The 14,363-nt window shown below is 44.6% G+C and overlaps 1 protein-coding gene and 2 long non-coding RNA genes across 4 annotated transcripts; 1 reads left to right on the top strand and 2 right to left on the bottom strand.

Annotated features, from left to right (window-relative positions):
- Positions 1–248: 248 nt before the first annotated feature.
- rdh10a (retinol dehydrogenase 10a) lies at positions 249–12,960 on the top strand. Of its 2 annotated transcripts, XM_086021219.1 has the most exons (7): positions 249–506; positions 1,114–1,335; positions 1,855–2,081; positions 8,491–8,589; positions 10,340–10,485; positions 11,575–11,706; positions 11,771–12,960. In XM_086021219.1, the coding sequence occupies exons 1-7, from the start codon at positions 455–457 to the stop codon at positions 11,892–11,894; spliced, it is 1,002 nt and encodes a 333-aa protein (XP_085877345.1). In that variant the 5' UTR covers positions 249–454; the 3' UTR covers positions 11,895–12,960. The 2 variants fall into 2 exon arrangements, with proteins under 2 accessions (XP_085877345.1, XP_085877343.1); XM_086021217.1 differs by lacking the exon at positions 249–506 and having other exon boundaries at positions 687–1,335.
- Positions 668–5,124, bottom strand: LOC147127689 (uncharacterized). The gene is made up of 3 exons (XR_015084464.1): positions 4,074–5,124; positions 2,200–2,382; positions 668–2,086 (listed from the first exon to the last, which is right to left on the bottom strand). It is a non-coding gene; the product is annotated as an uncharacterized LOC147127689 (long non-coding RNA).
- On the bottom strand, positions 7,120–13,994 carry LOC147127687 (uncharacterized). Its single transcript, XR_015084463.1, has 4 exons — positions 13,701–13,994; positions 13,041–13,158; positions 8,215–8,278; positions 7,120–8,143 (listed from the first exon to the last, which is right to left on the bottom strand). It is a non-coding gene; the product is annotated as an uncharacterized LOC147127687 (long non-coding RNA).
- Positions 13,995–14,363: the final 369 nt, after the last annotated feature.

Here is a 14,363-nt window from a genome sequence, read left to right as displayed (position 1 = left end):
TGAATTATTAAAGATATATTACTATATATCTTAAACAAATTCTCTTTAAATAGCAAATATGCAGCGTGATAATGGAAAACGTGCACTTTAATCATAGTATTTGTTTTTCAAGTAACTGTGTGAATAAAACTGAGGTTTATGGTTGGTGCCCTAACACGCCCTCCACACGCTTAGGGGCAAGCGTGCCTGCTGCAATCCGTTGCACAATTTAAAGAGGAGGAGGAGGAGGACTTTGAACGCACTCCAGGTGTGCCACTTATCTGGTGGTGCGGGTACATTGGTTTAGTCTAGGTCGCACGCTGCAGCCCTCGTTAAATAATAATTATCTTGATGGCATTTGCATTCAAACACAGACTGTCGTATACCCACATAGCGTTTCCATTTGGGTCTCTCAGAGGCGATCGATCCACTTTTACGCTGCGCAATGCGCGCATTGCAACGAACCAATTAGTGGATGTCAGCGTATCCGATAATAATACTGCAAGAGAGGAATGCTTACGAAACAAGTATGTGCACTATATTTTCTTGTTTGAGCGTTATGACCATAAAATGATTAGTATGATAAATAGAAAGATAGATATACGGATAAAAGTAAGAGTGGTGACGCCGCAATTACTTATCGAACATAAAAAAAGTCATGTGATTAGTGTTGAGTAAAAGCTGTGTGGTTTCACCCCCATTGAGTGCATTGTGCGCTCCTGACACTTCATCGTAACTGGCGCTAAAAGGCTCAGTCCGATTGGGTCCGGTGTTGATGGGAGGACCGAATAAATAGCGAGCCCAGATGCGCTTCAGGATGAGACGGAGCAGAGAAGGCGAGCAGGAAGCCTCCAAGTGTGCAGCTTGTGCGCTCAAAGTGTGCACCCACTGCAACTTTTAACTCAACTTATAGGCTACTCTCCGCTTGTTGGCCCTGCTCGAGCTTCTCGTTTCCCATTATCGTTGAGGTCCGTGAAGTAGTCGCCGTCTTCTCGTCACCGGTTTGCTTAAAGAGTGGTCAACCTCGCGCTCGCTCGCTTATTTTTGTTTTGCTTACTTAATTGTTCAACATGATGATCATCATCGCGGAGTTCTTCGTGGTCATCCTGAAGGTGTTGTGGGCTTTCGTAACAGCCGGGGCGAAGTGGGTGGTGCGGCCCAAGGAGAAGAGCGTGGCCGGACAGGTGTGCGTAATCACCGGTGCTGGAAGTGGCCTCGGGCGGCTCTTCGCCAAGGAATTCGCCAGGCGGAGAGCCATCCTGGTGCTGTGGGACATTAACAGCCAAAGCAACGAGGAGACGGCAGAGATGGTGCGGCAAATTTACCACGAGGTGGACACGCCGACGTCCAAAGATGGTGAGTGGCGTTATTTAATGACGGCATTTATCTATCTTATCTAACCATCTATTACATATGATTATTATTAAATATTTAATCCTAGCAGAAATCAGAAACGTGTTAAAGCACGTTATCCTCACATTCTGTCCTGCATTTGCACTGAGAAATGTGTATTCCATGCATTGCACACTGAAATGCGCACGTTATGTAATCCAACTCGCCTGACGTTTCGGCACTTTGATGATACATCTGTGAACAGCATACGTTGCGCACAAATGTGTTGCAACCTTCGGATTTAAGTTGAATGGCAACTGTGCCAAGGCCCCAAAATCCTAATTTACACTTTCACACTTAGATGGCATGCCCACCTCTTCTGTCACTAAGATTCACAAATCACTATATAATTGGTCAAAAAAAGGTTATACAAAATCCTGCAATTAAATGTTTACGTTTCTCATATAGTTGGTCACTAATGTTGATGGACTGGGAAATTAAAAAAAAAAAAATCAACCCATTGATCCACTGCAACTCCTTCAGGCGGCGTTGAAGAAGTGCCCCCATTCCAGCCCCAGGTGTACACGTACGCGTGCGACGTGGGCAAGCGCGAGAGCGTCTACTCCACGGCGGAGAAGGTGCGTCGAGAGGTGGGCGAGGTGGACATACTCATCAACAACGCCGGCGTGGTGTCGGGCCACCACCTCCTGGAGTGCCCCGATGAGCTGATCGAGCGCACCATGGTGGTCAACTGCCACGCACACTTCTGGGTGAGCTGAAACAAACAATTATCGTGTCCATATGCTCAGAACCCACGCTGGCTTCTCTGAATCGTTTCCACTCTGACATGAATGCCTACGATTAATCTCGTCCGTCTCACGGGCTGACCTGGAGAATCCGATTTGCGTTGGCACTTGCGTGATGGTTCCGGAATCGTGCGTGGAGAATAGGAAAAACCCTCAAATTGTTGTTTATGCATTTTTAGAATGCCACAAGAGGGAAATCACAGACTTGTTCTGGTCTCTGGCGGCTTCAGTCAGAGATGATTGCCTGCACCCATCACTGTGTGTGCTGTAAATGGAGTGTTTATGAGGAAAAGATGGAAATGCGTCAGCCAGAAATGATCCAATTTCACTTAATTGGTCTGAATTAAAAAAAAAAACCAATAACCGCAATTGGCACATAATGAACCTGTGTGCACTGTTCGTGACATTTTTATTTGGTGGCATGAGGTCAGTCAAAATAATCTCAGTGCTCAAGTGCGCATTTTTCGAATGTCATCGAATCTGTGAGTAAAACATGCAATGGGATTTCAAGTACAAATACACAAACGTGCGTGAGTGTGTGTGTACGCTCCTGATGAAAGAATGTCTTAATGAATGGAGACAGCCTGAGTAGAGGATGTGGTTCATTAAAAACACAAGCTCAGACCAACCACCATCCTTTCCTACGTCAACACATTAAGGCGGTGCGCTGCATGCAAATGTTAATAAGAATAGCTACAAATAGCATCACTCGCCTGTAGGTATTCATTATGCCAACACACGCATGCATATGAAGGCAATGTGGGGACCTCATGCTTTGAAACTTCAAGGTTGAAGTGCACACAATTTGGCGTGCATGTGGTGTCCAAACGCAACGCAAGGCGAGGGGTCCCACAAAATCATGACAGCGGGTTTACAACACGGTCGTCACCTAAAAGGCACCCCCGGGGTAAAGAGTAGCCAAGCGAGCCTGATTTAGGACGCAGCAAATTTAATTTAACGAGCAAAGTCGTCATGCCAAGATGCCGATAATAACTCTTTTTGTCCCTCGAGGGAGACCCAAGATTTGTTTCTATACTTGTCACATCGTGTTGCAGGGAGGGAAGCTTGGAGGAATGGAAATGTGGATGGTTAAAGAGTGTGTCCATATGTCACACCGGCTTCTCGAAGCAGTGAATCAGATTTGGGATCGGTAAAGTCACTTGAGTTAATTCTCTGTGAGACAGTGGCTACTGTTTTCTTTAATCCGATCAGAGTTTGGATTAAAATTCTGCACTATTTTCATGGACACTACAAATTTTGATCCGATTAGGACTTGCGTGTTCATGCATCACACTTTTGAGGTGCAGATTGACCAAATATACCGGAATTAGTAGTAGAAGAAGAAGCCGTAGCAACCTCCGTGTCAACAAAACATCGCTCCGCCCATTTGCACTATAAACGTTAGCATTATTTCTCTTATTTTTCCCGTTTGCGCCGTTACGTCGAGCTGCAAATGTACCAGTTCTTGTCTTGCGGCCTCCATGTCTTGTCTCTGCTTCCTTATTTTTCAAACTTTATTGAATCAAACAACAAGAAAAAATCTAACACTCGCTCTGCTTCTACTCGTTCCCGGGAAACGCGTATACTGACGTCACAGACATACGCGGTGAAGACGGTTTGTTCCAAAATATCGGAAAAAGTGTTTCCATGCACGCCGATCGGATTAACAATCGACATTAACTACCTCTCTCGTTCGGAATAAAATCTTGATCGGAATGGGCTTGATCGGGTCAGAATATTCCGAATGTGTACGTGAAACATTTTTTTATTGCGATCAGGCATTTAATCCCGATACCGATTACCTTCCACAGCATCTCGAGCCGGTTAAGATGTTTTTTGTTTTCCTGAACGATACGTGGGGTGTGTTGTGGCGGGAAAAGAGCAGGGCAAAGGAGGCAGCATCGGGCCGCGGGGTGGGCGAGATGAGAGGGTAATGGTAAGCCGCTATTGACCCACTTTATCTGACAATTGGTTTCTTGTCTGCGGATCCGCTTGACGAGATGCCAGGCGACAGGAGCCAAGTTCCGCAGGCTGCATTCCTTCTGTAGCCAGAGAATAGAGGCAGCCAGGCAGAAGGGTCCTACTTGACTGGTTTTATATGGGGGGTGCGTGGGGGGGGTGCTCCTCTGGCCCAATGCACCTGTATGCCTGTGTAAAACCAGACGTGGTTACTCTACTGGATACCTGCTCATGTCTCAGGCATTGAAAAGAGCCATGTTTTTTTTTTTGACAGATCGCTACTTTCCACGAGAATGCTTTTAGAACTACAGACGGTCCTCTGTTTTTAACCAAGTTCCGTTTCTATGGTGGTGATGTAACCCAAAGTCAGAACGCGCCATTAAGCTATGCTAGCGCATCATAAATACAGTAAACGTTTGGATGAAAAAAAAAAAAAAATGGCGGCCGTAATTGAAACTAATGACAAAGAGTAAGTACAGCTGTAACCGAGGGTGCTTTCTTTTGCCGCATGACGTATTCCTACAATGACGCACAAGCTAGTTCATTGCAACCTCAAAACATCGTACGATGGTAATATCGTAAAAAATGGGGGAAAAAAATGTCACTGCAAAATCACTGCTTTGAATTCATATTTCGATTCATTGTGTGAAAAAAGCATAATAGGTGCAGAGTTAAGCCTTTGACGCACTCTTGAGGTACACTGAAGTTCAATTTATCTATATAGATGGCCCTTAATCACGAGAAGGTCTCAAAAGACGTCACATGCCCACAGTTGACAAATATTAATGACATGGCCTAATCTTAACCTCAAGGTGGGCAAGAAAAAAAAACCTCAAAAATCCCCAGCTCGGGAAAAATGAGAAACCTTGAGAAGGGACCGCAGATGGGGCAATCCCCCTTTCAGAATAATCAGGCTGCAAAAGGATGTCGAGTGAGCAACATTTAACACAAATTATGATGCTATACGATGTTCGTTGAAATGGTGTGACTGTCCAATCAAATGGCATCTTCTTGAACTGAAGTCTCTGTTGACATCACTTACAGCGGTTGAAACTCCAAAGCAGCAACTTTTACAGGCGTATTTTTGGGAATGGGCGTTGGGTGTTCACGTTGCGGCCGGCAGTCTCGTTTGGGACACAATTGTTTCCCGTTTTCAGTGAAAAAGTGCTGAATGGGACTATAATGACATGAATGGTACCGCTTCTCGGTACCCGTCGTTTTGGAGTGTGAGTTGTAACTGCCAGCCGCCCAATCAAATTCCGCGATTTGCTGTCAGATCGGCCGTCTCCGGCTTCATCCTGTCTGTCTGTCAGCCTAATTAAGAGGCCATCTGGCCCGACTCGGAGGGGCCAATATTTTGTTCGTATTCGTATCAGTGAGGCGCTAATGCAGCCTGACATCCCAGGTGCAAGAGGCTTTTGTGCGGACCCCCAGTGCTTCCCCCGCTGCAATTAGGTGGAGCGGCGGGGCAGGGGCCACTCCACGTAGGCCTGTGTCAGCGAGTAATTTAGCGGAACAAGGGAACGCCGAGGCCCAATTACGGCCGGCTCTGATGTAAGACACGAGCCCCCCGGTTGCCTTCACACATTTTGTGTCCGATAGGTCAGCAGGGGTCACGGCCGCATGCCGGGAGCTGCCATGAGAGGCGGGACGGCCGTTTTTAGCGAGGGGATGAGCCTCTCTCCCGTGTCGTCAAGTTACAGAGCACGCCAGCAATATCGCGGTTCCTCGTTTGCGCCCCTGCTATAATGCAGATTTTTTAAGCTGTGCTGTTTTACAGTAAAATCGGAGTTTAGAGTAACTGCACTGAGCTCTCGATGCAGCGTCAGAGAAGAAGCTGAGCCAGCCTTAGCTAAGCTACATTTCCACAGGGCAGAGAAAATATACTGTATATCACTGTTTGATTTGGTTGAACAATTTTGAGTATAAAATGTTAATTTTCCTTGGAAGTAGGTGATACTACTCCAAGTATGTTCAAGTTGTTATAAGGCTTATAATTACCAGAGGCGGGTCATTTTTCAAAATGTTATCGGTCTGTCATTCGTCATCGGTCAGCCTAGGTAACTGTCTGTCATTTTTTAAGACGATCCGAATTGTAATCGTCAGTTAGTCCGTCAGAAGTCAGTCGGTCCGTCATTCCATCACTCCCACCCACCCCCCCAAAAAAACAACAACAAAAAAACATCCGTCAGTCTCTACTTGACCTAGTTACTGATGATTACTCCACTTCTATCAGTGTTTGGTCCGCCATTTTTAAAAGGTGTACCGTCATTCATCAATCATCAGTGACTGTCTTTAGGCCAGTATTTGTTAGCCTGTCTCGTTCGTTTTGTGTTGTTAGCATTAAGCTAACATACCTTTCTTATTCTTTTAAGTTGAACATTTTGGTGTTTAAATAAACAATGTTTGTTTATTTATTTATTTTTGGTGTGAAACTGCAAGAGTTAGAACAAACATTTTGTTGTCTCGTTCGTTTGATGTTGCTAGCATTAAGCTAACAGACCTTTGTTAATATATATGGTTAGGTTGAACATTTTGCTGTTTAAAAAAAGTTGAATTGTCTTGTGTTTGTGTCAGTTTGACATTAAAATTCAACTGGGAGTGACAAAAACAGAAACGGCAAGCGACTTAGAACAAAGGAATACTTTAAAAAAGTACTACACATACTTTATTATTGCTAGCAAGGACTACTTTACAAAGTAACCTTCTAATAAAAATTAAAGCGGGTGGCAAGGGTACAACTCAATAGTATACTACAGTATATTATATTTAAAGAATGTGAAAATACATTGCGGTGGTTCACCCATCTCATGCGGTATCCTCTGCGATAAACGGGGGTTCACTGTATTCCACAGAAAGCGTTCATAGTGTTGGCCCGCGTCCGGGAACCGCTTGCCAGAGTGATCCATCCTCTCCTTTCTGAACGTTTACAGTGGGAGTGGGAAAGTTTGGCTCAAGTCGCATCGGGACATATCTTAAGTTAATGCTTCATTTGCACGCAACATCCTCCCTCCCTCGCCCGCCGCCATTCTGGCTCGCTCGCACCACCTCCCCCTCAGATTTTCGATTAGCAGCGTAAAATTTATATCTTGGACTAGCGCAGATGTCTGGAGGTGCGTCCAAAACGCTTCTACCTGGCCGTCCAAAACGGTGAAGTCCTCCTTTTTATTGCTTCCAAGTTTCATTACCTGGAAAAATGAAGCGAGACGTCAGCAGATGCGGCGTCTGGTCTGACGCAGCTTTAACAAGGCCTTCCCTCCCCCTCACGTGGATTCACAAGCGCGCTATCTGGTACCACGCTCCCTCTGGTTCCGTTTACCGAGAAGGCGCTTTTTTCTTTCCCCCCCCCCGCAAGACTCCCCTGCTGCTCCAACGTCATAAAACTGTAACCTTTTCTATGAAGACACACTTACTGGAAATGTAGTGGCATGAATCGAAAGGGTTAATTCTCTGCGTGCTCGCAAAGATAAATTCATTCCTTTTATCACCATCAGATCTTTTGGTGATGTTTTTAGTTTGCAGCGAGTTCGAGAGCAGGCCTTCCACAATTATTGTTGTTCGCTATGCCGGCGCATATCTGCCTTGAGATCAAGCATGGCGCCCAACAAAAGGCCTGCTGGTTGTTTTTGGGACCCCCTGCCGGGAGAGTGATTGGTCAGTTCCTATGATGGCAGTCACATGTCACACCTGCTGATTGGCTCCCGCTAGGGGGGCCTCGGATGGAAGTTAGGCCTTTTTTAACAACCGTATATGGTGTGCCACACCAATATATATAAAATGAGGACAGGCTTTCAATTAATTTTTGATGTTGAATGATTGTCTTATTACCTCCAGGTCGATTTTTAAAACGCCTTCTGCATTTTGTCTGATGGCCACCGGGGGGCCGGAACATAAATTCAGAGAAAATCCATGCGATCTTTTTGGGGGGGGGGGGAAATGATTGAAATTTCAAAAATGGATTGTTTCGTTGTTGTGTAGGCTGACTCGACGCATGAATCGCGTGAGGCGTTTTGTGATTGGCGCTGTCACCAGCTCTTTAGTGTCGGCTTCAACAATGGCCATCAGATCTGTGTGGGAAAAGAACACATTGCAGTGGAACACACACGTGGCATCACATACCTGCTTGGCCAGTGAATACCTGACGGGTGGAGGGAGGGGCGCAGAGGGGTGGGCTGACACTTCCCATTCTTTTCTTTTCACACCTGCCAAAAACAGAATCAACTTTTTCACATTCCACTTTTCATTTCAATTCAATTGTTTGAATTCAGACACCTCTTTGTGCATCACCATGGAGAAGTAAGACGGAAAGAAAGGGCGATCAAAGGGCTTTGGCACAAGTGAACTTACTTTATTTTCCACTGTCCTCTGTTGCCCATCCAACACCCCCCCCCCCCCCCCCCGCCCCCATCGGCAGACCACCAAGGCGTTTCTCCCCAAGATGCTGGAGCTGAACCATGGCCACATTGTGACAGTTGCCAGTTCCTTGGGTTTGTTCAGCACAGCTGGAGTGGAGGTTAGTATCACAACACAGCACATGCACATTCATGGTTCCCACCATTCCCAAAAACCAAAACAAAACACACTGCCTTTTACACCAAATCCGAGAAGACTAAACCCCCCCCCCCCCTTGTTCCCCTGCACCCGTTAAATTAAGGGACACGGATGAGCATTAGGGAGCCTCTTATAGATTCTTCTATGTGTAGAAGTGGGGGGAGTACAGGGGTGTGAGGGGCGCTCCAGAATGAGCTGACAGCTCCCCAAACGACGGAGACATCTTCATCGCGGCTCACTCGGTATTCATGTCACTGCAGATTTCCACGGGACAACTCTGGCTTTTTATTCCATAGTGTCCTTTTTTTTTTTTTTTTTTTTTTTTTAATGTTTTAAAATACCGAACCAAGCCACAAAACACTGCGATGATTAAAGAAATACAATAATAAATGGAAATAAAACATAAAGCGGAAGTCAACCCAAACATATTTTGTTCAAGAAGATGTTGCCAGCAGGCCCACTAGTTGAAACACGGCATTCTGAGTAATATTGCGGCCATTTTGTCACTTCTGTCGACTGAAAATGACATCGAAGTTGCTCGGGTAACGACCAATCACAGCTCACCTGTTTTCTGAAGCTTGAAGCCCATGATTAGCCGTTACCTGAGCAACTGTGATGTCATTTTCAGTCGACAAAAGTGACAAAATGTCCGCCTCCCGAGATGGCTAAAAACAGGTAGATTAACTCTTATTAACGCATATCGCACAAAGGCAATATTCACCAGAATGTCGTGTTTCAACTAGTGGGCCTGCTGGGAACATATTCTTGAAAAGGAAAACGTTTGGGTTGACTTCCTTTTTAAAGGCAAGTACACATAAGCGCAACAGCGCCTGTTTACTGATGTGAGAAGTGTTTTTAAGTGACACTCCTCCTTCTGCATGTGGAGAGGAAGACGAAGCGCCCGCTGCCCCGCCTCTGCTCCTCGCTAAGTTATTTTCTTCTCAAGCATATCCTAATTTGAATTCATAACACATTTTAAAAATTTGGAAGTTCTTTTGTCAGTTTCAATCTTGCTACTTTCGCTGATGTGACATTTTTATCGAGGTATTTTCTGCAGGTGTAGTATCGAAGTCCAAATTTTGGTATCGTCACAACACTAAATTGCATATTAAATTTCAAATATTCCACGGTGCAATATATCCCTAGAGCGTGTATCGGCGAGATCCGCATGGAGTCGTCTTTTTATTGGAGAGCCATATTTGAAGGAAACGCCACATTTACTGACAAATGTATTCCTATTGTAAACTAACGAGACTCACTGCATGATACCCTCTGGAACTAAGCTATCCTATATCAAATCGTAATCCCACTCAATTGAACCGAATCAAATTATTGCAATTGAAAACATCTACGGGATATATAAGCAATATTAAATCTTATCATTTGAAATGTGGGTGCAAACTTTGAGACACACGTGCTAACCGCTATGTTGACCAATGAAATACTTTTTTTTTTTTTTTTTTTCCTTTTCTTCCCCCAATATGTTATAAGATCCACCCTTGCCTTGAGGGTAACGTTTAAGAAACAGCTGTCATGTGGTGACGCGTCAACATACTGTACACTCAACCCAACATCGGGTACCACATCAAAACATGTGAAACTCTGGCAGAAGAATGCTAATGAACCCCCCTGCTAGCTTGTTCTGTTCTGTGCGGGCTCCGGGCTAACCTGACAGGGATTTTTCTTTTTTTTTTTTTCCCCCCCTCCCCCAGGATTACTGCGCCAGTAAATTCGGCGCCATCGGATTCCACGAGTCCCTAAGCCACGAACTGAAGGCCTCGGAGAAGGACGGCATCAACATGACGCTGGTGTGTCCTTACCTGGTGGACACGGGCATGTTCAAAGGCTGCAGGATAAGGCGAGTCTTTTTGGGTTTGCTTTTTTGGGGCACCTGGCAAGGGTTGGCGCGCTCTGATTTTCACCTAATAAAAAAGGGCTGACGAATAGCGTTTGATCTTCAAAGTAGCGGTCAGAGTTGCCTCTTTTGTGCCTCGTAGTTGCCCACAAAGAGAGCAACACTTTCCCAGGGGAGCCTCGCCGGTACGTGCACCTGGCGCTAAAAGCTCCGCCTGTCCTGTCATCCAACCCGTCCCGCCTCCCAATTCAGTCAGCAGGCCCTGAAAAGACACTTGAATTGGATCCAATTTCCTTACGAAATAAACGGCATACATGTTAAGTGATCATGGTTTGGAAAAATATCCTAGAATTTTAATGGGTGAAAAATTGGGGACGGGCGGGGCAGCTTTAAAGTGACTGTCTGAATATTTATTTATTTATTGCAGTTTTACAAGCGCAAATCAACCCAAACATATTTTGTTCAAGAATATATTCCCAGCAGGCCCACTTGTTGAAACAAGGCATTCTGATAAAAAATTGGACATAAGTGTTTTTCACAGGACAGTGACGATATGATTATTGAACAATTTTTCCGATTTGCACAATGTAGATTTAATTTTTTTTTAATATATATATATTCATTATGCAAATTTGATAGTCTATTGTCAAAAATGTATTGTGATAATAAAAAAACAATATATATATATATATATAATCTATCAAATTCTAACAAAAGGTTCAGGGAGCAGAGTCATCAGCATGTCTTAAAAATTTAAAAAAGAGCTTGATTATATATAGATATTTATTTTTGACAGTAAATGAAATCCTCCAAAATTTCAAAATGACAGAAAAGTTCAACTTTTCACATATCTTTGTTTTATTCGAACAGAGTTTTAAATTGATTTATCGGCCAACAGATTTTAAAAAAAGGCTGATGCCGATATCCGTCAGAACGCCGATATCATCGGCCAGGCCCATAATCGGTCTATCCCTAGTCCCTATATGGCATATTTTCACCTATTGTGTGTGGGACTGGAGTGACAAACAGGCTTATTCACTTCTCGGAAAAAAACGTTGAGGGTTAACGTTTGCTTTTCTCCCGTGCACTCAGGAAGGAGATTGAACCGTTTCTGCCTCCCTTGAAACCCGAATTCTGCGTCAAGCAAGCCATGCGTGCCATTCTCACCGACCAGCCCATGATCTGCACGCCCCGCATCGTCTACATGGTCAACTTCATGAAAAGGTGAGCCCCCGACGCGTCGCCGCAGCGAACGGCACCACTAACCGCCTGTGTACCGCCTCCGCAGCATCCTGCCCTTTGAGGCCATCGTGTGCATGTACCGCTTCCTCGGTGCCGACAAGTGCATGTACCCTTTCCTGGCGCAGCGGAAGGAGGCCATGAACAACAACGAGGCCAAGAACGGGATCTAGGGGGCGCCGTCCACAACAGGAACAAGGCGGGGGTGCGCAGAATGCTGCACGCACGAGGAGATGACCACTGAGAGAGGGAGGGGGCTGGGGTGGAGGGAGGGGGAGGGGGGGGGATTTGTGCGAAATGGCGGCAAGGGGGAAAGACTGAATCTGGGCTGGTGCACTTGCATTGAGCAAATGCAAAGGTTTACCATATTGTTCCTCTGGGACAAAGAAAGCTGTGTACTACACAATGGATTTATTTGTCGTTTTTTTTTGTGTGTGTGTGTGTGTGTGTGTGTGTGTGTGTGTGTGTGTTTTTTTTTTTTAAAAGAGACATCTATATACTGTGTCACTAGTTTTGAAGCGGTATCCAATAATTCACTATTTAGTCACCAGCCTTATCTAGTGTCATTGTGGAAATATACAGTATGTTACTGTACAGACAGTAAAAACAACAAACCTTTCTTCACTTTTTTTTTTTTTTTTTTTTTTTGTAGACCTGCACTGTAATTTTCTAAGCTTTCTCTACACTGCCTACTCTGAAATCCACATTTAAGTTACAAGCATATTTAAAAGGAGCCCTCAAGTTGCCCTTCATCAAACAGTCCAGTCACCTCTCAAATGGAGAATGTACATGTTCATGGTGTATCTGTTACTAGGCGATCGCTGGAGGAAAACGTATGAAAAGATTTCTTTATGTTCTTTCTTTTTTTCACCCCCTACCCCTTAAAAAAAAAAAAGTAACACTGTGCTGTCAGGTTGTCCAATTGAAAATGTGTTGTAAATGTTGTTAGTAGCCCCAGTAACCCAAATGTCTCCCTATACTGTGTGTCAAATGGATATTTGCAATATGGGGAGGACACCGTTTTAAAAGACATTCCAATAGGCGTCATTCCTTCAGTCACAGTGATGAGCCTCGATTCTCTACCTCTTTATTTTGCCTTTTTTTTTTTTTTTTTGGACAGTATGACATAAGCCTATTTTTTTGTAGTTTTCTGGAGACTGCTCCATAGCAAAGCAAAGTGTGGTTCCGATGTTTAGTGTCTCTACCTAACTTAAATTAATAAAGTGATTTAGATTATTATGAGGTGGTGTTTTGGTACTCCTTCCGCATTACACAACGTGTGACAAGCGTGTGCGCTTCCTCAGAACGGCGTGACTCACCCGCAAGAAAACTTCTGTCTTCTCGGTTTTCCCTTTTGTTGAGGTGTTCTCCTCGCCTGTGTGCCACACCAACTGAGTCAACCTTGGGTGTTGGCCTCATGGGGTATGAGCCTGTTGTCTTTTGTTAGGAAACATGACAATGGGAAATGATCAGGTTTATGGCTTATAAAAACAAAATCGGTGGTTTAGCCATTGGGCTAAGTAACACAAACTGAAAAAGAAAGTATGTATGTATCTCTATCTAGAGACACACACACACATCTAAAACATAGATGTCAAAAGCCACATTAACTCATTCACAGCCAAAGACGAATGTAGATGTCTTTTCACAGTCCAGTCATTAAATCCCAGGAATTTAATTATATTTTCCTCCAAATCTTTTCAAACATTAGGGTAAAAGAGAGTCTGAAAATGTCCGGTAGTGAATGAGTTAAGATAATTGAAACTACTCATGAATTTGAATCGACATGGAAATATTCATGTATAATATTACCAATTTAAAAAGGTTTCCCAGCATGCCAAACAAAGAGATGAGTTGACTCGGATGTTTTGTACATACCCACGGGCACTCATATAAGGCGCGTGATTGGTTCCCGGCGGGAGATTTTAATTTTTTTATTTTAAATCAATTTGTCAAGTATGGAAACCCTCCCAACTTACATCACAGGCGTAGTAATCCATACTGACGGTTCTCCTCCGCCCTTCCGCTTCAGAGATACTGGAAGCAGAGCTCCTTTGACAGATCACAATCACCGGATGAAGTTGTTGAAGAGGGTCTAATGAATTCCAAGAAGGAGAGAACCATTCAAGAACTGCTACATAGCGAACCCTTTAAGGATTTGGGCCAGAATCGTTAGTTCTGTGGGCATGTATAGGATTCTCCTGCTGTTAAGACCAGCACTAATTAAGAGGCCTTCAAGTGGGTCGATGGCATATAACTCCGTTGGGAAAAAAAAAAAATCGATGATCCCAACATTTGCGATCAGACAGCCTGGACTGGCTGTCACATTGATTTTCTTCTATTCTGGGCATCGAGGTTCACTTCCTATATTGGCTCCGCCGAGCCCAGCAATTCATCTGGGGCCTTAACGTGGCCTCAAGCAGCTCTGCCGGCGCATGTGAGCAAGCTTCTGGAATAGAGATGTGCCACTAATGTGTGTGAACAGCCTTGGCGCTACTCAATGGCGAGCAGATGTAGCTGCCAGCTGAGTCCATTAGTCAATGTGGCTGAATTCAGAGCAGCGCTGCCGCCGCCCCCTTCGTTTCTATATCTGGTCCATGAGGAGAGGCAGAGGCTGTCGAGGTGCTGTGGGGGGGGGCACA

The sequence above is a fragment of the Filicampus tigris genome, chromosome 21, assembly GCF_054856515.1.
Source record: "Filicampus tigris isolate MCC_2025a chromosome 21, RoL_Ftig_1.0, whole genome shotgun sequence".
Classification (NCBI taxonomy): Eukaryota; Metazoa; Chordata; class Actinopteri; order Syngnathiformes; family Syngnathidae; genus Filicampus; species Filicampus tigris.
Note: the sequence above shows the minus strand (reverse complement) of the source record. Positions and strands in the feature narration are given on the sequence as shown.

Excerpts from the sequence above, each read along its gene's own strand:
- rdh10a (XM_086021217.1), top strand. The coding sequence starts at position 1,050 with ATGATGATCATCATCGCGGAGTTCTTCGTGGTCATCCTGAAGGTGTTG. Across the intron at positions 2,082-8,490 it reads ACTGCCACGCACACTTCTGG|ACCACCAAGGCGTTTCTCCC; the intron begins GTGAGCTGAAAC and ends CCCCATCGGCAG. Across the intron at positions 10,486-11,574 it reads TTCAAAGGCTGCAGGATAAG|GAAGGAGATTGAACCGTTTC; the intron begins GCGAGTCTTTTT and ends CCGTGCACTCAG.